This window comes from Aspergillus saccharolyticus, assembly GCF_003184585.1.
Source record: "Aspergillus saccharolyticus JOP 1030-1 unplaced genomic scaffold BP01scaffold_1, whole genome shotgun sequence".
In the NCBI taxonomy this organism is placed as follows: Eukaryota; Fungi; Ascomycota; class Eurotiomycetes; order Eurotiales; family Aspergillaceae; genus Aspergillus; species Aspergillus saccharolyticus.
The window spans coordinates 1361554-1382951 of NW_020290611.1; the positions used below are offsets into that span (position 1 = coordinate 1361554).

The following is a 21398-nucleotide window of genomic DNA, read 5'->3' on the forward strand; positions in this document are numbered from 1 at the left end:
ATGCCTGCACCTACATCAGCGCGCGACAAGGGGCGAACGGCGAAGCAGGGAAGGTCAGATGAAGAGTTTGTCCTGTTTCTTCAAGGGGTAGGTTCCCTTGACCGTGCTTGCTGTGTTTGTATCTTGCTTATCTTCCCTGGAAACTAGATTCCCGCGCATTGTCGTTGGCAAGAGCTCAAAGACCTGGTCCGCCAGACAGCGCTACACATCCGACAGGCCATAGTGTACGATGATCAACACGGGTTTCCAACCGGGCTGGGCCAGATCATTGTCAAGAACGAAGACGAAGCATGGCGAACATATCGTGCGTAGTTGAGCCTCCCCTCGTTGAGACCAGAGCCGCATGACGGTCTGATGAACGTGCAGTGATTGATGCGGTGTACTTATAGAGAGACTATCGACGAATGGCTGGGAGGGCCAAAGCCTTGTGGTGACACTGGCTCGAACCAGCTCCCCTACACGCCCTGTCGCTGGCCCTACCAAGAGTCCCACGTGCGTAATTCCTGCTACTTATGTTGCGGGCTATTCCACGCCGCCGAGGGTCACGCAGAACATGGCCATTCCCCCGTCCCCCATATCTCCTGAGTAGGTGAAAATAGCCAGGAAGGCCGTGGTTCGACTTGAGCGTTCGCACTAACACGCAACAGACCCATTATCGCTTCCAGTCCAGCGTATCAGAACTTGGAGTATGGCCCGGTGATAGATCTCATGAGCATACCGCACCAGCACCAGCCCTACCTGCCTATGTTCACCGATTCCATCACCCAACACGCCATTTCCACCATACCACAGTCTTCCGCCCCGCTTCGCCATGCCTTCGGTGATGCCCTCACCATGCCCATCCTCCCCAACTACCCCTTGCCCGCCGTCCAGCCCTTCCTCGACAGCCCCATGAGCACGCGATTTGGGCCAACCGGACGACGAAATCTTTTTCCTCGCAAGTCGGTCTACAATTATCGATACCCTGACAACCCAAGCTTCTCCGCACAGGCTTACAACCACCAACCTAGCAACGCCGCAGACGCCAATCCACGCTCCTCCCCCCGTCGCACGGTCTTCGTGCAAAATCTAAGCCCAGCAACGAGTACCCTAGCGCTCCGTGACTTCCTCCAAAACTCGGGGGTCACGGTCGAGTACTGTGAGGTGCCATTGGACAGGGAGACCGGGCGCTGCAAGGGCTACGCGCGGGTGCGGCTCCAGTCTGCCGAGGAGGCCAAACGCACCATCGCCCTCTACAGCGGCTGCACCTTCCTGGGGGCCAGGATCCGCGTGAAGATGGACCGGGGTGTGGTGCCTCATATGGCTCCCAATCTTCCCGCGGGCCTTGCTGCTCATCTCATCACTGAAACCCAGACGACTCCCGCTAACCCTACCCTCACGCCCGCTACCAGTATCATCAGCAACTGCCATGTTCCTCGACCGCAAAACGAGAATGATCTCACTATCCCAGCCATCATACCCAGAGATCACTGTCGTCCAGGCGCAGAGGGAGAAGGAGGAGGCTCCGGACGAGTATCCTGTAATGAGGAGGCTCCAACAGCAGCCACAACCCCAACCCCAAGGGAGGTCTTTCCCCCGTCGTCACCGTCCTCTTCCTCTACTTCCACGGCTGCGAAACAGGCTGCCGACCGGTGTCATGGCCCGCTGGTTGTCAATGGGTCCGGAACCGGACGCAATGGCCTTGCGACCTAGTACCGGAGAGTTTCCGGACAGACAGGGGACAAAGCTACCCGATTGCCCGGTATCTTCTAGCGTGCGACCTTCCACCCCCAGCCAACTTGTCAATGTGATTCAACCTTCTGCATTGACAATCTCTGGGGTTCTTTTCACCACTTGCACAGTTGAGGGGCGTTGGGAGTGTGACTTCCTACGTCAGTTGCATGTAAGTTGATGCATGTTTATGTTAAGTCTTGTGTTTATTTCCTTTTTCCATGTCCTTTCACCAAAGGAATAGGTAGAGAGGCGACTAGATAGGGTAAGGGATGAGGATAACGGAGGGTGTGGTTCTTGCAGGCGCTTTTGTATTGGGATTTGGGAATCTGCTGCTTATTTTGGAGTAGTCAAAGAGGATATTGTGGACGGGTGAGTGTTTGCTAGAGGAAAAAAGTACAGTATCATCGATCGGTTCATGGCAGAACAATTGCACTCATTCCAGGTTCATTACTTCATCTCATCCAAAAATGCATGTGGCATCTATCAAATCTAATCCTGCGGGGAGGAGGTTGATTATCTCTGAGGCCCTCAGCAGTAGGGAGGGCGGGCCAAAATCAATCAAAAGAGAACTATCAACACAGAAATATCGTTTTCTGGATCTTCCACCCACCGGGAGAAGTGGGCGAAGCCTCATATCACCATCATAAGAATCATCATCATCAAGGAAAACAAAGTATCATCGATCCCCAGTTCATCAAAGCATTCATCATGGGGGCGGCGGCGTCATCAGTCCATCAGTCAGTCAAATCAAATCAGAAAGGCAAATTGTATCACAAAATCCAATGCCAACACCACAAATTACCGTCACCAAATTGAGAAACGTACAATACATGTAAGTCAGCATCGATCAGGCAAGTCCAATTTTATCGTGAATGCATGCCGTGAAAACAGGATAAGAGACATCCAAGGGTGGCGGGGAGGGAGTCAAAATAAGCGATGCAGTAGGCAAGCAGAGAAATTGGTTAAGGCGATAATAGAAGTACAGACGGGAAAAGGTTGATTCTCCCCATCAATTCCTTAAGAATGCAGGTGGAAGTTTAAGAAACAGAAGGCAAGCAAGCAAGCAAATAGGCAATCATCATGGCATTTCGTCGGAACTCATGGCAGTAGGTATCATATGTGTTTGGTCAAGTTGAGTGGGGTGGGATTGACTTCAAAGAGGCATCGTGGACATTCCAGTGGGAATGGGGAGAGAAAGGGTGGGGAGTGGGGGGTAGGGGGAGGGTGGTAGCCAATGCATCGGCCCATGAGTCTGTGACAGGACCCATTGGGAAGGATGTGGTCCCGGTTCGTATTGCTTGGTCCTGAGCAGGGCAACGAAAAGAAAGCTGGAAAAGCGCAGGGGCTTTATTTAGCGTGGTCGATTAGTTCGGCGTAAAGCGGTTCGGGAATCTTGCGAACCAGCAGGACGGTCAAGGCGATGATCTCCTTGGCGTCGAGTGGAGGGAAGGATCGGAGGATTTTATTGGGACTGTCATGTGGGCAATGGGAATTAGCTCGATGGGTCTTTGTCAGGCAAGGGAGGCATGTGGTGGTGATGTAATGATGAGGTCCTGGCCAACACACATACCTTGGACTTTCGAGGATCATATCCCGCATTCGGATCAATTGCGCAACGATGCAAAGAATATTCAGATGTGGCCCATAGGCGAATAGAAAGTCCCACAGGTGCAGTACCTCTGGGAGAGGTGGCGTGCACGCACACAGGGTCAACACAGAGGGGAATGCATACAGTTCCGCCTGTAGACCCTTGGAGAAGAGATAGGCGGCTAATTTGGGCTCAACAATCTCTAGACATCGATCGACAAGCCGCAGGCCTCTGTGAACACCGTCCATGGCTCCTCGGATGTAGCCCGGGCATTCCCGAAGGGTGAATGAGTAAAATAAGGCGAAAGCTTCCACTTCACTGCGGGCGGCGTAGAGGAATGGTGCACATAGCACATTCATTCCCTGCACGTAAATGGCGGACTCGTTTGTAATTCCAGGACTGCCAAAAGCGCTGCCGGTACTATTGCTCATCACACTCCCGGGTGTGCTGGTGATGGGGGAAGGCTCTTCCGCTATGCTTGGGGATGTATGGATAAGGAGCTCCATCTCGCGCCGTCGGCCGGTCGAGAGCCGCGGACGGTGGTGACGCTTGTTCTTCGCATCGTGAAGCTTCCAAGCAACGGCGTTTAGAAGTCGTATTAGACTGGCCTCCGTGACGCGCCGCTTGAAGAGAGGATCGGTGGCCAAGGTGCGAAAGGTATCATTGCGAATCTTAGCGTAAGCGGGGGACCGGCCTCGGTGGATCAGTGAGAGGTATTCGTCGGTCGATACGGGCGGCGTATCGAGGAGCACGAGCCAGAGATAAACACGATAGGTAGACTTAACACACATTTATATGGTTAGCTGACATGCTTCTTCTCAAGGCGACTCGTACACGCAAGTCACAATGCATAAAAGATAGATCCTACCATGCCATCGGCGTCTGCTTCAACGCGCGTCGAGAGGACAAGATAACGCAGTTCTTCTAGACCTTCTCGAATGTTTCCATGTTGCGGACCATCGCGCAAAAGCGACTCGAGCACTGACCGCTTGACTCCGAAACCAGACCCAGTTTTTCTACCTGGTCGTCGCTGCGCGGTGATAACGGGTGGCTCGCGGGAGGAAGTATCACTGTTGGAACGTGCACGGCGATGCGTGCTGCGAAGCCGCACGGGGGAATCGAGCTGGGGTCCGGGCGCGGTGAGCTCCTCCGCGCCGGCCGAGCGGCGCCCGGAGGACGAGGAGGAAGGCGGTGGCGGATGAGAGGAGAGGATCTGATGAGACTTGAACTTGCGCAAGCCTCGCATGGTCCGCGGTGACGATGGGGACCCGGCCAAAGCAGCGAGGTTTAATTGAGCTTGGGTTGGCTGGGGGACGACAGCAGATGAGGAAGACGGCGAGAAAGGTCGTGTAGAGGAGCGAGGAGGAGGAGGAGCGGAGGGGGAGAGAGATGAAGAAGTAGGGGAGGGCGACATGATTAGGGGGGGTCGGCCGGCCGAGGAAGTCGAGGAGCAGCAGGAGGAGGAGGAGGAGGATCAGCAAGGACGATTATTGGGAGGGCAGCCAACACATGAAACCATCTTCCTGGTCAGAATGAACAAACCAGGGAAGAGGCTGGAGAGGGGGAGGGGGAAACGAAGGCAGGAAGGAAGGAAGGAAGGAATGAGGAGAATGCAGGTTGTTAGTGTTGAAGATGAAAGAAGGTAAAAGCTGAAGAAAGATGGTGGTGGTGCTGGTGGTGTATGGGGAGAGTCCGGATTGTTGTTGGAACTGAACGCAAGTAATTTTCTGGTAGAGAATAACTTTAGTTAACATGAGTGACTACTCCGAGTACAGTCAATTCGAGTCAAAAGACTTGGCGAGATTCCACTGACTGGGAACTAGTCTTTTAGTTTCCCTGAACTACTGTTACTACTACTGTACCTCCGTAGATCCATCCACACTTCCCCCCCCCCCCCCATATTCTCTCAATTAAATAGTGATTAATTTAAATTTAAATCAATAGTTATGGATTGCACGAGATGGCTGGCCCTCGCATGCCAACTTTAATTTTACTGAGTAAATGAGCATCTCTCCTCTTCCCCCCCCCTTGATTGACAGCTTCTCGTGCCAGCCTGACTTAACGATGAGAACCTAAATTCGGGCCGAGGTGGAGACCCCATCAATTCAAACTGATTTCTCTATTCATCCTCACGCAAATCATGCACATTCACTATCATCTCGTCTAATCTACAACTCAACTAGGCCAAACTGCATGGCTACCAGAGCCTCTGTCTGCTGTAAATCTCATGCTTCGTGTCTCCGTACGCCATTAGCCAGAGAAATGGAAAAAGAAGAGGCACACACAAGACAAGAGCAAAGAATGGAGAAGGAAAAAAAAAAAAAAAAAAAAAATCAGGCATCGCGTCGTGTCGATTGGTTCGTCTCTGTTCCACCCACCAGGCCACTAACAAATTCTTGATACCGGAATACTTCACCACGCTTGCCCCCTCCGGGCCCTCGTGCGCCCTTGCCCCCAAATGCCCGACGGCCTGTGAATCCATTCAGCACCTCACGGATCTCCCGGTCGGTCAGAGATTGATCTCCGTCCTCGGGGACGGTATGCATGAGAGCGTCGCGCAGTTCCTCTACGTCGATCTGCCCGCTGTCATCCTCATCAAAAGCCGCCAGGGCATTCAGAAGTTCCTGCTGGGTCGACAATGGGGCCAGTAATTGTGAGAGAGTATTGAGGAAGGTAGGGAAATTGATAGTAGAGCGTCCTCCGGGCGGGAAGAATTGTGAGAGTGCGGATGCATCTTGACCTTCACATGGATGCTTGTCAGCCATGCTATGAAAGCGGAAGTCATGAAAGCTACTTACCGATGTTTACCAAGACATCGGCCACATCATCCTTGTCAACAAAGCCGTCATTGTCTCGGTCCAGAACCTGGAACGCCTCGCGTATTTCTCGCAACTGGGCTGGTGAGAGGCGAGCGGCTGCATCCGATGAGGCCGCCATCATATGAGTCGCCTTCGTCGCCATCATTGTGTCTGGGGAGGTAGCCCCCCGCGTCGGCGACAGAGGCACCTCGCGTGTCGTGCGCGGTTGAGGGACAGGGCTGCGATCTTGAGCAGGCGATAAGTGAACTTCATCCTCGTCTGTGACTGTGTAGGATTCCTTGAGTTTGCTGGGGGACGTCACCGGCGTGTATCCGCGACCGGGCGAGCTGCCGGGAGTGCTGGGCCGCGCTTGCGGAGGTGAATTCGAGGTGGATGGACGTCGAAACGGGGAAGCTCGAGGCGAACCGAAAGACAGCGGCGATGGCCGAAAAGGCGCATTGGAGGTGACCTAAGAGGGTGTCCGATAAGCGGGAGATTGGGATGGAGGTTGCGTTGAGCATGGACACCTACCATGACGGAAAAATTCAAGGCGACTGAAATGGATCCAGTCCGGGCGACAGTCCGCAGGATTGAATCTGACCGGAACTGCAGTTATCAGCAAGAAAATGAAGGCCGGTACGGTTGGGTTCAGGTCAATGCAGTTCAATATGGTATGTAGAGATGAGTAGGTAGCGCCCGGGGTGATGCAACACTTTCCCAAATAGGGCACTCACCCCAAACAAACAAGACCAGGCGGTGAGTCGGCCCGGTACCGCCTTGGGAGACTTTGTGTGAAGAGGGGCGCAGGAAACTTCTGCTTATGCTATGCTATACCTCAATTTGTTCGGCACTGGTCTTTTTAGACATCTACTGTCTGGCTTGCTAGTTGTTGCCAATCTACTATCTTTAGATGCAGCAGTTGCAGCGGCCTCAGGCCCTCTTGCACCGCAACGGAGGTAAAAAAGTTGCCGTCCTGGACAGAACCGATCGGATCCATTTTCGGGTTCCCCACCGTGGGGATCGCCCGTGCATAAAACTCCTTGTCTCTTGAAGGGTCTCGCTGCTGAATCTAGAGGTTGACATACTCTGACCGCAGTCATCAAGCAGCCTTGAAGCAGCTTCCAAAGATATGACACATCCTTGTCTACTTGCTTGATGCACCAGCCGTCTACCCTGTCTCACTGTTCCTTGTGTTGAGCTGAACCATTCAACAAGGTCCAAGATTTCTTCGTGCTGCACCTGTATTATTTTAATGGCCGCAGATATAGAAGCGAGTATTGAGATTAGGTATAAACATTAAAGTGGCTATATGACACAAGGAATAGAAGGAATAGCTCCAATCAAGGTAGCTGTATGAAGCAGGAGTAGAATAAACGAGGCGAATAGATGGGGTCTGCCCGAATATGAAATGTGGATTCTAGTAATCGTTGTCATCATCCGAAGCCGTATTTCGAGCACTGGAAAAGGGGGGGGGGGGGGGGAACGACCACCAACAAGCCGAGCTGGGAGCCGAGAAGAAAGAGGAAACAGTAATGCCAGAGACGTTGTCCCCCGCTTGCATTATACGACCTACAACGCCAGCAGAGAGGCTAAACATAGACTGAACATAACGAGGCCCCAAGATGACCAATGCGGCAGTGGAGCCATGAAACCAGAGCCGGAGCTAGCCTTCTTAGAACCGACAGTAATATTAACATTGGCAAAGCTCTCACCACAGTCAGAATTGATGGCCTCTGCAGAAGGAATATAGGAGTTGACAAGAGGCTGTCCGTCAACCTCGGCCCAGGTTGCAAAGAGAGCTAATGTAGCCTGGAGGCATTTATTGCAGGCGGGCGATGGAGAGGCAGCTATGGTGCTTCCATAAGCCATGAAATACACATCATAGTCAGCAGAATTATTGGTATCACTGATCGCATCCACGAAGCAGTAATTGTTGGTCGCCGGTGATTGAAGACATGTGGCCCGGTAAAGTGGCTCATAGGTGATCATGTCGGTGTACGCATTCGTAACAAGAGGGTTGCCGGCAGAATAGTCCTTGCCGCAAACATCTTCGGTGAGAAGCTCAACTGCGAGCGCAGAGAAGATAGACGCGCAGTCAGTGACATTAGAAGCGCATGCAGTGTCCAGGAGTTCCGAGGTCAGTGTATCGGACGTGAGAACGTGGAAGAACGAGCTGGAATCGCGGAGGAGCATGGAAACGGCATGACAGGCGGTGATGGTGGAATTAGAAAGGAAAGACTCGAAAAACTTGGGGCAGGTAGTGGTCGTAAAATTGTTAGTGAGGCTGGTATCGAAAGCAGTGGGAAAGGAGTCCAAATCGGAGGATGCTCGAGACAGAAGGTGAGTCTTCTCTTGCCGAGAGATGGCAGAGTTCTCATCGTCCGCAACAAGGATTGAAAGACCGGCTATGTCGCGGAGACTGACGGTGACGGTTTCTCGGCTAACATGCTGCGTTTGTCCGGGAAGTTGTCCACCAGGCAGTATGTCACGGAAACTCACTCCATCAACGGAGGCGGTGCTGGAATCTAATGACGATGCTGGGGAAATGGTTGGAAAGAGTGGATCATCTGCCGACAAGATCGTTGAGATAACGAAGGAACTCCATAGGATAAATAAAGGGAGCAGTGTCGGTTGCGATAAGCGGTAACCCGAATGCATGTCAATGCGTCGTCGTGACCATTGGGCCAGGTTAGATTGAAATCCCATATTGATTGATTATATTAGATGAAAAAGCGAGCGTCGCAACCCTGAATGGGCGCCCAGTTTCGGGGAATAATTTTGCTATTGACTGGCACAAATCAAATCGTGAGAAATAAGTCAAGTAGCACCAGAAGGTAAAGTACAGAACGTGCGGTGGTCATCGAGAAAACATGGTCTTGATTTCTGAGATGGCTGGGCGGACTCCGAGTATAGAGACACACTGGACGCGCGGAGCAAGGAGAAAGTCAGTGGTTTGCCGGGGAATATGCGGAGAGCGGCAGGTAGGTGATTTCTTTAAACCATACTGCAGTAGACCCTGGAGAGGTAGGTCTGCCGCACTTGGATCTGAGCACAATGGTAAAATATTGATGTGAAAGAGAGAGACTGGGAAGAAAAGAAAGAGACGGGGATGGATCAATGGCAGCCAGGGGTGTGTGTGGACTGCGTGCGTGTGGCTGCCGCGACAAGAGGAGACGGCGTGCCTGGCATCAAAGCCACCATCACCGGGACGGGTTGAAGGGCTATTGCAGCGTGCAGATACCGTCTTTCCTGCAGTGGGAGAGAGAGCCGAATTCCAGAGGACCCAGAGGACAAGAGAATAGTCTGGACCGGTCGAGGGTTATTCTTAGCTGCGGGTCTCATTGGACCATGCCGAGTCAGTGCGACGGCATGGTTTTCACTGGCAGAGATGGTCTGACAGAAGGTTGGAAAGCGGACAACACTATTTAGGAATTCAGTATCTCCTGTCCAGCAATTGAAAAAGGGTTGGTGGAAAGAGAAAAGTGTTCATGAATGTACTGTACCATAAAGTACATGTACATCCTCCCCTCTGCTGACTGCTATTGCCTGCATGGCTTCAGAGATGGTGGGGGGCCAAAGCTAGCTTGACATCAACTCATCATAGAATTCGTCCAATAGACAAGAATTTCAGCAATGCACTGACAGAGCAGCGAAGTGAGAGCTTGGTTCAACTGATCGAGGTTTCTGTCAGAGCTCGGAGTTCGTTTCCAAGGTTAAGTGGAAATTGAAGGGGGAAAGATTAGAAGGCGGGCAAGATTAGCCGTGGTTGGCACGGGCTCCAGGTCGGCCTCAGGAACCAATCGCTACGGCGGCAATGAGGAGGGACCTCCGCCGCTCCGAGGTCGCTTATCGCGCGACCCAGTGCCAGAGCGGATCTCTTCACCATGATACATCTCCATCGTCCGAAAACCGAACCTTGTTGAACAGTCCCCTACCCCTCCTCCACCGGTTCTCCTTCATTTCCATCATGGTCGCAGATCTCTTTGTTCCTGAAACGCGGGTCCTCGCAGTCGCTAGCCATGTATGTGATGTTCAATGTCTCCCACCTTTTTCCTAGGACCCTCGGACAGTCAGCTGACCCAGCCTGACTAGGTTGTCTATGGGTATGTGTCATATTACCGCGGGGAACAATTGATAATGACTCCCACTTCCAAGCCTGCCCTCTATATGCACTCTGATCATGGTACTTGTCGCCACATAGCTCAAGGCTGACTGAATAGACAGATATGTTGGCAATAAAATGGCGAGTGTGGTCATGCAGCTCCTGGGCTGTGATGTTGCCGCGTTGAATACAGTGCACTTCAGTCAGTTGTTCCTATTGTCTCATGGCATCATCCGAGCACAAGACTGATCCGGTGTCCAGGTAACCACACGGGGTACAGGCAATTCAAGGGGACAAGAGCCACTGCCGAAGAGATTACCACGCTGTACGAAGGCCTGACACAAAGCCATCTCACCGACTTTGACGTTATGCTGTCGGGCTATGCCCCCAGCGCGGCCGCAGTGGAGGCTGTTGGAGCTATCGGTATAGATTTGCAGCGCAAGGCGGCGAAAAAGCCAGGCTCTTTTTTCTGGGGTAAGCTAGGTCAGCCTTCCCCTGGGAAAATCATCTAATTGTGCGCAGTCCTGGACCCGGTCATGGGTGACCAAGGTCGACTTTATGTCAACAATGATGTTGTTCCTGCATACAAGAGAATGATCCATCACGCAGACTTAATTTTACCGAACCAATTCGAAGCTGAGTGAGCTTTCTTCCTTAGTGTGCCATTTATAGGAGCAGTGGCCTAATGTCCACGAACAGGGTCTTATCCGGTGTCAAGATCACCTCTCTCAGCACTCTCGCAGAAGCCATCACCGCCATTCACGCTACCTACAAAGTTCCCCACGTTATCATCACATCCGTCCAGATTTCCAATCTCTCACAAGATTCGTCACCGGCATCCACTCGACCATCCGCAAACACTCTCACTGTGATCGGCTCTACCACCCGCTCTGATGGCTCCCCGCGTCTTTTTCGCGTGGACGTCCCTGCATTAGACTGCTATTTTAGCGGGACGGGGGACATGTTTGCTGCCCTGACGGTGGCACGGCTCCGCGAGGCTGTCTTTGCTGCTGACCCCGCCCTTCGCACCACCAAGTCTTGGGTCTCGCCAGATGATGTTTCCGCTACCGCTTTGCCATTGGCACAGTCGACTGTCAAGGTCCTCGCCAGTATGCACTGTATCCTCGAGAAGACTATGGAGGCGCGCAACGCAGAGCTGCAGGCGGCAGTCATTTCCAATGGGGAAGTTTTTAGTGAAGAAGAGAGGCGAAAACAAGAGCACCTGCGTGAGAGCAAAGCCGCGGAGGTCCGAGTAGTGCGCCATGTACAATTACTACGCGAGCCCACGGTAGAGTTCCCAGCCCAGGAATGGAGTAAAGATGATCTACCATCACAATTCCGGTGATAAGAACTTCTTCCATATTCACCGATGGGGCTTGCATAGATGGATTATAGATATTGTCCAGCATTGACGGAATAGAAACTCGGGGACTGTATGCAGTAGACCGCTATTTCGAGGTTGTCTTGTTAATGAAAGCGGAAGGGATGATGTAAACTAAAAGTCGCAAAATTGCGGATAATATATTTCCACCAAGATCTACTCTTGAAACTCTTCTTGGTTCGCTATTTTCTATGTTCCAAATATGCACAGGTATATCAAGAGTTCTTTTTTCTGCCCCTGCACTCATCATCACATCAATTTCATGTTTGTTGTCATTCAGTTCGTACCAGTACTGCCGAACCCACCAGCTCCACGAACACTCTCCTCCAGCTTCTCCACAACAGTCACCTCAGGTGTGTAGATCTGCGCAGAAACAAAGCATTGCGTTAGCTCATTTGTTGAGATCTCTCAATCCAACTGATTCTCCATCTTCTCCTCCTTTCGACAGATCATTTGGGTAAAATAGGGTTTGCTCACCCTCTCCAATACCAACTGTGCCACCCGGTCACCCTCCTTGATCTCGAAATCCACGTCCGAGAAGTTGAAAAGCAACACCTTTACCTCACCACGGTAGTCAGCGTCGATGACACCCGCGCCGGTGTCAATGAAGTGCTTCGAAGCGAGACCGCTGCGGGGAGCGATGCGGCCATCTAGAGAGTACATGATTCATGCGGTTAGTCTGGATACGCTTATAGTCAAAGCCTCGCTTGACCGAGTTTGGTCTGACTGCGGACAACCGAGGCGGGAAGAGGGAATATTTGCGTCCGAGACACGAAACGTTGAAGTCAACACCTACAGGTTCCTTCAGGTACCGCAATGGCAATACCTGTGTCTACGAGGGCCTTGCCCTTGGAGGGGATGACAGTATCCTTGGCACTGTAAAGATCGTAGCCGGCAGCGAAGGCAGAGCCGCGCGTCGGAGCGCGACCCGAGGGGGTGAGCTTTTGGACGAGGAGGGTGGGGAGTGGATTAGCGGTGGAGCCCATTGTTGATGTCTGTTGGGATTGAGGTTGTTGTTGCTGGCTTTGTTCGTCGGTGGTGTTGGATTTTGTGCGTTTGGCGAGCGGGGAGGAGGGAGCGGAGGGAGGTTCGTGGTTAGATGTTGCGGTCGTAGTAGTAGCGGTGGATTCGGTGGGGAGAGGAGGGGTGGTCTCCTTGGTCATTATCTTAAGGGTTGGTGTAGATGATGTAGGAATTGATGTTGAGAAGAAGTGGCTAGAATTATTGCTTCCTCCAGTGATTCTCTGAGGAGGAAGAGTAGAAGGAAAAAATGCGATCTGTCGAGACAAGCGACGAAATGCGAGGGTGAGGGGAGCTTTCATGGCGGGAACGCGTCTGGCGCGACGAGCGCGTTAAGTGCTATGTTCTGCCTCTGCTTTTTCTTACTCAACGGATATCAGTTTGCACTGTTTGATTGCATGACAAAAAGGGTTGTACCCGCGGCTGGCTCTCCCTCCGCCTCCAACCTTGAAGGTTAAGCCGACGCCCCGCAAATCATGTCCTATGGAATGCGGTGCGCTGCTTAGCCTCGGCTGGAATTGACCTGTACCTGTGCCTTATAAACCACCACCGACTGCTCGCCCTGTCAAGCATGTTACATATTTTCAGCTCACGACTACCCAGCGTTCTAACTGACAGGGCCAAATTGTGAGCTAACTGCATCGTCCATTGTATCTTCATCACCTCCATCCATTTAGACCGTCGGGCTATGGCTGGAGCCGTGCGTCAACCGATTGACGTTCCCTCCTTGGAACGCTACCTCGAGCAGAATGTTCCGGAGATCAAAACACCAGTAGATGTGAAGCAGGTAGCGAATTTCCTGACTAGCTCACAGCACCGATCATGAAAACTTGTTTTACTGATCCCTCGGTCAGTTCGGTTTTGGACAATCCAATCCTACCTACCAGCTCACAACCGCCGACGGCAGCAAGTATGTCCTGCGCAAGAAGCCCCCAGGCAAGCTGCTTTCCAAGACGGCGCACAAGGTCGAGCGTGAATACAAGATCATTCATGCTCTGGAACATACGGACGTGCCCGTACCCAAGGCCTACTGCCTGTGCGAAGATAACGCTGTGATCGGCACACCTTTCTATATCATGGAGTTCCTGGATGGTCGCCACTTCACTGATCCTGCTATGCCCGGCATTGACCCCGCCGAAAGGACTGCACTGTATGTTATCGCCTTGTTGCTAGTCGCTCAGAGGCCTGCAGGGTTTCCCTCCCTTCGCTAGTAGGTCCCTCGAGCTAAGATAATGTAGATGGCAGGATGCGGTCCGGACACTAGCCAGATTTCATCGAATCATTCCCGAGCTGGTTGGTCTGGAACAGTTCGGAAAGCCGTCGGGCTACTATGATCGTCAGATTGCTACATTTACTGCAGTGTCTCGCGCCCAGGCCCAAGCGGTGGATGTGGAGACCAAGGAACCGGTCGGAGAACTGCCTCACTTCATGGACATGGTGCGTTTCTTTTCCAATAAGGTCACCCAGCCCCAGGATAGGGGCACGCTCGTGCACGGGGACTACAAGATTGATAATATGATTTTCCATAAATCCGAGCCTCGTGTCATCGGCATATTGGACTGGGAAATGGCCACGGTGGGGCATCCGCTGTCAGACCTTTGTAATCTGACTAGCCCATACTTCCTGGAAGGAACGGATCATAAGACAGACCAGTTCAAGCCCAACGTGGTCCCTGGGTTGCCCACGCGAGCTGAATGTGTCCAATGGTACCAGGAGGTGTCCGGCTATGACCCTACACCCGACATTCCATGGGGAGATGCGTTCTTTTCATGGCGAAGCTCTGTCATTATGCAGGGCATCAAGGCCCGATTTGCACTTCGGCAGGCCAGTAGTGCTCGCGCTGTTGAATACGCGAGGAACACCAATCCATTTGCCATGAAGGCGTGGGAGCGAGTCAAGCAGGTGCAAGAACAGCTGCAACAACGGGCCAAATTTTGAAAGCGTGATTTCTGCCCATTCAGCCCTCTTCACTCGCCTGCTCCTTGACATTCAGAATATATAGCGGGACATCATCGAAAAATAAGTGCATTATGATGAACTGGCGTAATGTTGTGATCCATGTCTCGTACTCATGCAGTTCACGATCTTTAGACTCATGGAGACCTCTCTCATGCAAGATGCCTCGTCGAATCCAGCGAGCCGGGGACGGGCTGTGACATCTCGAAGAGCAGATGCACTTGTACGTGTGCACGCTTGAGAAGAGCATAAACAAAAGAATCCAATGTCAGTGCGTCAGTCAGCATGCACGCTAGTGCCAATGAATAGTGTGGGCAGCAGTAGCCTCAGAGTGCACGGTCAAACTATATTATTTGATCTCTTTTACATTTTCCCTCCGTTTTTCTTAATTTCTCCCCGTGGGTTTTTCTTGTTCCTATAGGGAAGCCAAGCGAACTTACTAGTTGAGCTAGTCGATTAGTGAGTGGGATGGGATAGTAAGATTAGCTGTAGGTAGAATAAGAGCGTGAGATTGAAGCGGATGACGCCGGATTTCCTCGTATATGCGCTTACTTAGCAGGGAACAGCACCCGGGCCAGCAACGAGCGTACGCCTCTTTGGGTGACCAAATGCGAAAAGTCAGCAAAGAGGCCGGCACCAACGCATGAGGTCCCTGGTTGAGGCAAATAATTGGGTGCGGCTCCCTGTGAGCTAATGCACTTAGGGTCTCCGTCTTTTGAGCAGCCTCAGCTTGGATCCGAGGTCCTACCCCCTCTCAAAACGCCGAGGAGCGCCGGAATCAGTGTGCTTAACTGTACACATGACTGTACCATGCGAACGGAGGCCCTGACTGCGTTGCGACACACAATCGAGACACAATTGTACAGTTCAGTATCGGTACACATTGGAGCTTCAATTATAAATTTGCCCCGCTTTCGCGATTGCAGCTTCTCTTTGAGGTAGGAGCTGCGATAGCATACACACCCTACACACCATCATGAATCAAGAGGTGCACTCCCTGTTCTGGGTTCTGACTACTTTTGTTCTCTTTTATTCGCTGCGTGGTCCATGCTGTGGGAGGGCCTCGGCAGGATTCACCTCCCGAACGAACGTCAGTGGCTCGTGGAGTGGGAAACCGGGCCTCAAAATCAAAGTACCATCAACTAAAATTCCGAGTATATACACGTTAAGTATCTTTCTATTCGCTCGTCACTCCATTCACCCCCGCACGATGTGATCACTATTCTCCTAGGAGACTACGTAAGTACAGGAAACCGAAAGGTACAGGGTGGCAGATCTGACATCCATATATTAGGTGGAGCAGCCTGTGCCTTTCAAGCTAAGACATTACGTACTAGGTACTAAGTAACTCTTAACTAGTATTTGAATACCCACTGCACCACTGCAGCTTACTCTTACTAGATAGCTATCTATCCTTGCTCTATCTGGCAATGAATCGCCCCCATACCGCCGCCCATAGGTACCTACTAGCTAATGGTCTATGGAAGCAGTAGGCCCGTAGCATGTATCACGGGGCAACATGCCAACTCTACTTCAAACGCACTGTACTCATCTATTACTACTAGTTAACCATGAGTACCCAACCTCCTCTCCGCACCGACTAAACAAACAAATCAAGATTAGAAAGCTCACTATACCACCATCGACACCGTGTCGCCGGTCAACGGCGAAGTCTCAAGCATTGACGCTTGACAGCAGCCACTATACTTGTATCATTTTGCTGTTCAACAAGCAGCGGGAGTTGTGTACATTGTACAATACTCGGGACCATCGTGGTTTAGTACTACAGTAAACAGTTCGAATTCCTTCCCGAAAGATTCGGGAAGTTTAAAGGGATTTAGGGCAAGGTGAGGGATGTTGTCCGAGGAATAACTCTGCTTGTTTTATCATACTTCCACCGTCGCCCGTCGTATGTACAGTGGATATACACGGGATCTGAATCCTTTGACTAGCTGGTTAAGGTTAGTCGGCTAGTCTAGGGGCCGGATAGGATATTAAAGAAGAGGTTGAACCGAGCCATATTATTACTTTCCTTCTCGACGTGGGAGTTTTGTCTTAGGTGAGGAGAGGTGAGAGGTTTTGGTGGGCGCGGAGAGAGAGAGAGAGACAACCGTTGAAATTTAGTTGGCAAACCGTAATCCGCCCGCCTTCGATATAACTGGCATTTCCTCCCTTAATTTCCTAAAGTTTTCTAGCTCCCTTCTTTTGCCGTCTTGATGTCGATCAAATTGGGTGATGCAGACGAAGGGGGGTCGAGGTGTGAAGTGTTACAGTACATTCATTTGTTGGTGGTAGGAACCCGTTGACGACCAGGACCATTATGATGCACAGATTGCGGCGGCTGTCTTGGCCTTTTGACGATTGATACTGATTCTGAATAACTAATATAAGTGAAGTATCTCCCTCTCAGTTGCATGCGAGCATGTTTTTAATTTTTGTTTGTGTGCTGCTTACTGCCTATAACAACAATAATAAACAGGGCTAAGGCCACATACACACACATACATACACACATAGTAGTTACCTGGAAATTATAAGTACCGCCGATGATCCATCCGCGCATTGGTGAACTGAACCGTCAGTTTGCTTCGGCGCGGGCCGCCTCTAGTCCCTATCCGGTCGATTTCATCGGATGACATGTCGCATCTTTGCAAGACCTTCTGTTTCCTTGTTTCTTTCATGTTGTTCCTTTCTCTGGGGGTTTACTCGGCTTCTCAGGAGATTTAGAACCCTTGAATCGGGGCATTTCCTTTGGTTGGTGTTTCTCTTGTTCTTGAGGACAAGTTGGCTTCTTCATGGTTTCCGTCGTGCAGAGTAACCATTCTGGAGTTGATCTGTGCCCATTTGAGAGTTACCTGCTCGTGGGCCGTGACTCGAGCATGATGACTTTCGCTCTATGGATTGGTTGGCTGGGTTGACATGATAGAGAGATTTATGTAACTAAGTATCTGGGAAGGTGGTACTTGAGTGCCCATAGTCAATGTCCCACAATTCGACGGCGAGAGACTCCTAACTGGAGCAGCCAGGCAAAGATGGTTGTGCAGGAAGCAAGTGAGTGCCGCCGTAAGCCCCCTCAAGAAACAACTATGTATCATGGGCACGGTACTTTTTCCTTGGGCGAGGTAGTCCTCCTAGCGTGGAGCAGAATGCTGTGCTGGCAGATTGTCGGGTACATTATCAAGATAGATGGAGTAATGAGTGTCTTCCCACTATATCTGGAACGGGATGAACAGGCTTAATCAAATAAGCAACCCGTTCCCCCCCCCTCCCCCACCTCCGAGCACTGGAAATCATCACAATCGAAGAGCTTCAGAAAATCCTCATCGAAGGGCAGTGTCGTCATGTAAAGTGGATTCGGAGACGTTAATGTAGGTGCGCTATCTGGTCAGCCCTGCAGATGAATAAATGGACCCCAGCACGAAGTGATCCGCTGTTAATCCTCAGTTGCTGGTCGCTGGAGTCGGAATCTGCAGGCCGGTAGTGGGAGTAGCGGTAGCAGACTAGGTAGCAGTAGCCGCATCAAGAGAGAGCTTTTACCGCCTTTCCTTCTTCCTTATGGCCTGTTGTGAAACGAGCCTCGATCATTCGGTGCACTGACAACGAGGTGGGGAGGGGGAAGAGAGGGGCATAAGGAAGAAGAAAAGGCGCGTGGGGCCGGGGGCTGGCTACAACCCGATCATCTGCAGAGTGACAGTTGAAAGTCTGACCAGAGTGACCACGCCTGAATTACTCCGGGTCTTAGCCACGGAACTAGCACTAGCACTTCTAGGCTAAGGAGGGGGAGGGGGGGTGGTAAGAAGAGGAGGGGAGGAACTGAGGAGGTTGAGAAAGGCGCAAGAACCACTAGAGAATTGTACTTACTCCCTAGTTGTTTGTAGTACTACACCGTACTCTGTAGTTTTGTCAGTCAGTCCACAACACATAGTTAACTTCCTGTAAGTTTGTCACTAAGTTACAGGCTCAGCCAGTCTCCGAAGACCTGCCTAATTAGGGATAGAGGATTGGCTGCATATCAGAGCAAGGATTGGATGCGAACAAGGGGGTACGGATGGGCATCAAGCATGCTTCTTGTCCTTTTTTTTTTTCTTATATTGGGCGGTCTTGGTTATTTCTTCTTTGCTTCTTCTTTCCTTCCCTTGCGATTCTTCCCTGCCCTTCCGGAATTGAACTCCAGAAAGCCAAGCGTCGAAGGGACAATTAGGTCTCTGGTTGAGCCGAAAGAGGGGAAGAGTAACTTTTAGTCGAGTGGCTAGCCACTGGCTAGTTATAATCATCACTACCTTAACTCAGGTCCGGTCCAAGGACTTTTCCTACACGGGGTTAGTTAAAGGCTCTGGTGTAGATAACCGTTTCCCGCCCAAACCCCCCAGACCCATTCCGATTCATGGTTCTGGGACTCAACGGGTCGAAAAACCAATGCCGAAGAGGTCAAGTCTGCAATCGCCAACCGTCCAGAATACGAATTCCACTGACATTGTTGTCAGTGATGGGTTTAGTTCTTGAACGATGATGAGATGGCCATGCGATGTAACTGGGGGGAGAACCGGAAGAAACAGGGAGTGGTAGAAGTGGGACACAGCGGACTTGATGATAATGATTATTATTCCTTCTTTCCCCTAGCCTCAACCCTTACCATATTCCTCTTTGTACTCGGGACTCTGTAGTATGCTCAATCCTGCCGGCGGCTACTGGTCAGGTTCGAAGGACGGGGGCAGTCAGATTCGGCTCAGCTCGTTAGCGGCCACTAACAATCACTACTGGACCTCAATCAATCTATTTACTACCTGGTCAATCATGTCCGTACGGAAATCATGATTTCTGATTTGAACTCTCTTGTTGCATCATCATCAACCTCATTACTATTCTTCTTGAAGATTGCTCGTTCGTCCTCAATGTGACCTGTTCGCAAGTGCGGTCGCGACTGTTTGTTTTCATCGCCGGGTCCCAAAGGCTGCTGCCTCAAAACCCTGTTCTTCGTAAAAAATTGATGAACATCCCTGTGCATGATGAAGGGATCAGTGGATGACTGTATACCTAAAAAGCTATGCCGTGCCGTCCGTGTTACCGAGCCAGAAGGATTTTCTCCAGTAGGGCCAAGTGGAGGTTGCGAAATCGACTGAGATTCGTTCCGAGGCGGTCAGCCATCATCATCACCATTAATCAATCGACTGCACGGCAAGCGAGCCCCTCCATCGCCTGAGGTACTGTACGGAGTACAACGAGAAATGACGGTGATGTCGATCAATTGAAACCAACTATGCGCGTGCGTGGCTAGATATACTCAATAACTACTAGAAGGGAGGGAAGGAGATCGATCGAGAATCTCCTCGATTTGCGACGATCGAGCTGCGTGAAAGAAGTCTGTGAAGCGCAAGCAAGTGGCAGCGGCGGCGTCAGCCTGGAGAGCAGCGGCGGTAAGTCAAACACACCTTTTCCCCTCGCCGCCAAGTTCTACGACGGTTCTGTGCAGATGAACAATTCAGCCTCTTCACCTGTGCCCGCCAATGACTACCAATCATTGAGTCTCATGCAGAGAGCCTCATTTATGTGGAGCCTCTATTCGGTTTAGGCTGGCTGGATCAGCCTCGTGGACGTGGCATTATTCTTCTTTCTTCTTGCTGTTTTGACTTTATGTTATTTTCGTTGCGTGCTCGATCAAGGTCAAAAGAAAGAAATGAAGAGAGCGTTCAAGGCTAGCATAGATCTGCAAGGTGATAACCACATGGTGGTTCATTCATAGGTAGTAACAGCAGCATGTAACTAACTAACGGTATTACTAACTTACGGAGTATTAACTAAATATTGGTGAACGAATGTCCGCCTCTTGTTGTGTGAGAGAGAGGGGCGAGGGACTCACCCCACCTGCCTCTGTTTGCCTGCTGCAGTGGCGCGTCTGGGAGTCAGCGTTCAATCAGTCACTCGCTCAACGTCTTCTTCAGGACCTCCCTCTTGCCCCCTTCCCTTTAGATGCTGGTGAAGACTTTCAAGGTGAATCTAGGACATTGTTTTCAGGAAATCAGTGTTCTCGGGTATGATTCTCATGACTGGCAGTCAAACTTTCTTGCGAGAACCTTACCCACCAAGTCACTCAATCAGATCTCAAAAGAGACAGGGGATGTACCAGAGACGGAGTCTAGGTCAGTACAGAATCAGCCAGCCCAGCCAGGCAGAAAGATAGAAAGAGGACCATTGACGGTCAATAATAATCGGAACTGGAATGGTAGCTGGGAAGGGAATAACTGGTAAATACGAGAAGAAAAAGGCAGGGAAGAGAGAGTATCACTTCGAGTTTCCTGCTCTCTTCGTAAGCTGATAATTTTTTTTTTTTTCTCTTCTCCATCTTGATGCTACTAGTAGTAGTGTCCAAGCCAGAAACCTGTCCTGTCGGCTGTCTGTTCTGATTGTTCTCCACCGCGTCTGTCTGTCTTTTCCAGCCCGGGCTGTCTGTGGATCGACCTTTCAGTCCGCGGGTTTTCCTACGGTTCTTCTTCTCCTCAATCCCACTCCGAGTACCACGGCTTTTTTGTGTGGACTGAGGTAAGGTAAGAAGGTGGTTAGGTTAGGACTTAGGTTAGGTAGTTCAGAGGTGAGTTTAGTCTACAGTTCTCTCCGTCTCTATTCCATCCCATCTCCATCCCCATTATCCACATCTCCATCTCCGTCTCCATTCCAATTCCATCCACTCATCATCATCCATCCATCCATCCATCCGCTATTGTGTGGATTTTCCCATTCTTGTCGTCCTTCTTCCCCTTCTCTCCCTCCCAATTCTTTCTCCTGCTTCTAACCGGATCCTTCCTTTCAATTCTGCCATTTCCCACGCTCCTGTTGCTGCTTTTG

General features: G+C 51.1%; 7 protein-coding genes across 7 annotated transcripts; 3 read left to right on the plus strand and 4 right to left on the minus strand.

Moving 5' to 3' along the window:
• On the plus strand, positions 1-1692 carry BP01DRAFT_378618 (uncharacterized protein; the record flags this gene model as incomplete). The annotated part of the gene is made up of 4 exons (XM_025577075.1): positions 1-87; positions 148-304; positions 390-585; positions 648-1692. The coding sequence occupies 4 exons, from the start codon at positions 1-3 to the stop codon at positions 1690-1692; spliced, it is 1485 nt and encodes a 494-aa protein (XP_025435991.1).
• A 1011-nt stretch (positions 1693-2703) lies between these two features.
• On the minus strand, positions 2704-4818 carry BP01DRAFT_12338 (TBC domain-containing protein). The gene is made up of 3 exons (XM_025570421.1): positions 4170-4818; positions 3284-4080; positions 2704-3184 (listed from the first exon to the last, which is right to left on the minus strand). The coding sequence occupies exons 1-3, from the start codon at positions 4713-4715 to the stop codon at positions 3061-3063; spliced, it is 1467 nt and encodes a 488-aa protein (XP_025435992.1). The 5' UTR covers positions 4716-4818; the 3' UTR covers positions 2704-3060.
• An 816-nt stretch (positions 4819-5634) lies between these two features.
• Positions 5635-6760, minus strand: BP01DRAFT_331701 (putative calmodulin; the record flags this gene model as incomplete). The annotated part of the gene is made up of 3 exons (XM_025573057.1): positions 6631-6760; positions 6100-6568; positions 5635-6041 (listed from the first exon to the last, which is right to left on the minus strand). The coding sequence occupies exons 1-3, from the start codon at positions 6631-6633 to the stop codon at positions 5635-5637; spliced, it is 879 nt and encodes a 292-aa protein (XP_025435993.1). The 5' UTR covers positions 6634-6760.
• Positions 6761-7770: 1010 nt separating this feature from the next.
• On the minus strand, positions 7771-8433 carry BP01DRAFT_261938 (uncharacterized protein; the record flags this gene model as incomplete). Its single annotated transcript, XM_025571309.1, has 1 exon — positions 7771-8433. A coding segment is annotated over one exon (663 nt), but the record flags the coding sequence as incomplete, so codon positions are not given.
• A 1465-nt stretch (positions 8434-9898) lies between these two features.
• Positions 9899-11665, plus strand: BP01DRAFT_12395 (pyridoxal kinase). The gene is made up of 5 exons (XM_025570423.1): positions 9899-10120; positions 10192-10403; positions 10463-10675; positions 10724-10841; positions 10901-11665. The coding sequence occupies exons 2-5, from the start codon at positions 10340-10342 to the stop codon at positions 11544-11546; spliced, it is 1041 nt and encodes a 346-aa protein (XP_025435995.1). The 5' UTR covers positions 9899-10120; positions 10192-10339; the 3' UTR covers positions 11547-11665.
• Positions 11666-11731: 66 nt separating this feature from the next.
• Positions 11732-12905, minus strand: BP01DRAFT_352552 (dUTP diphosphatase; the record flags this gene model as incomplete). The annotated part of the gene is made up of 3 exons (XM_025573970.1): positions 11732-11945; positions 12060-12232; positions 12379-12905. Coding segments are annotated over 3 exons (787 nt in total), but the record flags the coding sequence as incomplete, so codon positions are not given.
• Positions 12906-13077: 172 nt separating this feature from the next.
• Positions 13078-14865, plus strand: BP01DRAFT_352553 (phosphotransferase family protein). The gene is made up of 3 exons (XM_025573971.1): positions 13078-13389; positions 13457-13752; positions 13841-14865. The coding sequence occupies exons 1-3, from the start codon at positions 13291-13293 to the stop codon at positions 14538-14540; spliced, it is 1095 nt and encodes a 364-aa protein (XP_025435997.1). The 5' UTR covers positions 13078-13290; the 3' UTR covers positions 14541-14865.
• Positions 14866-21398: the final 6533 nt, after the last annotated feature.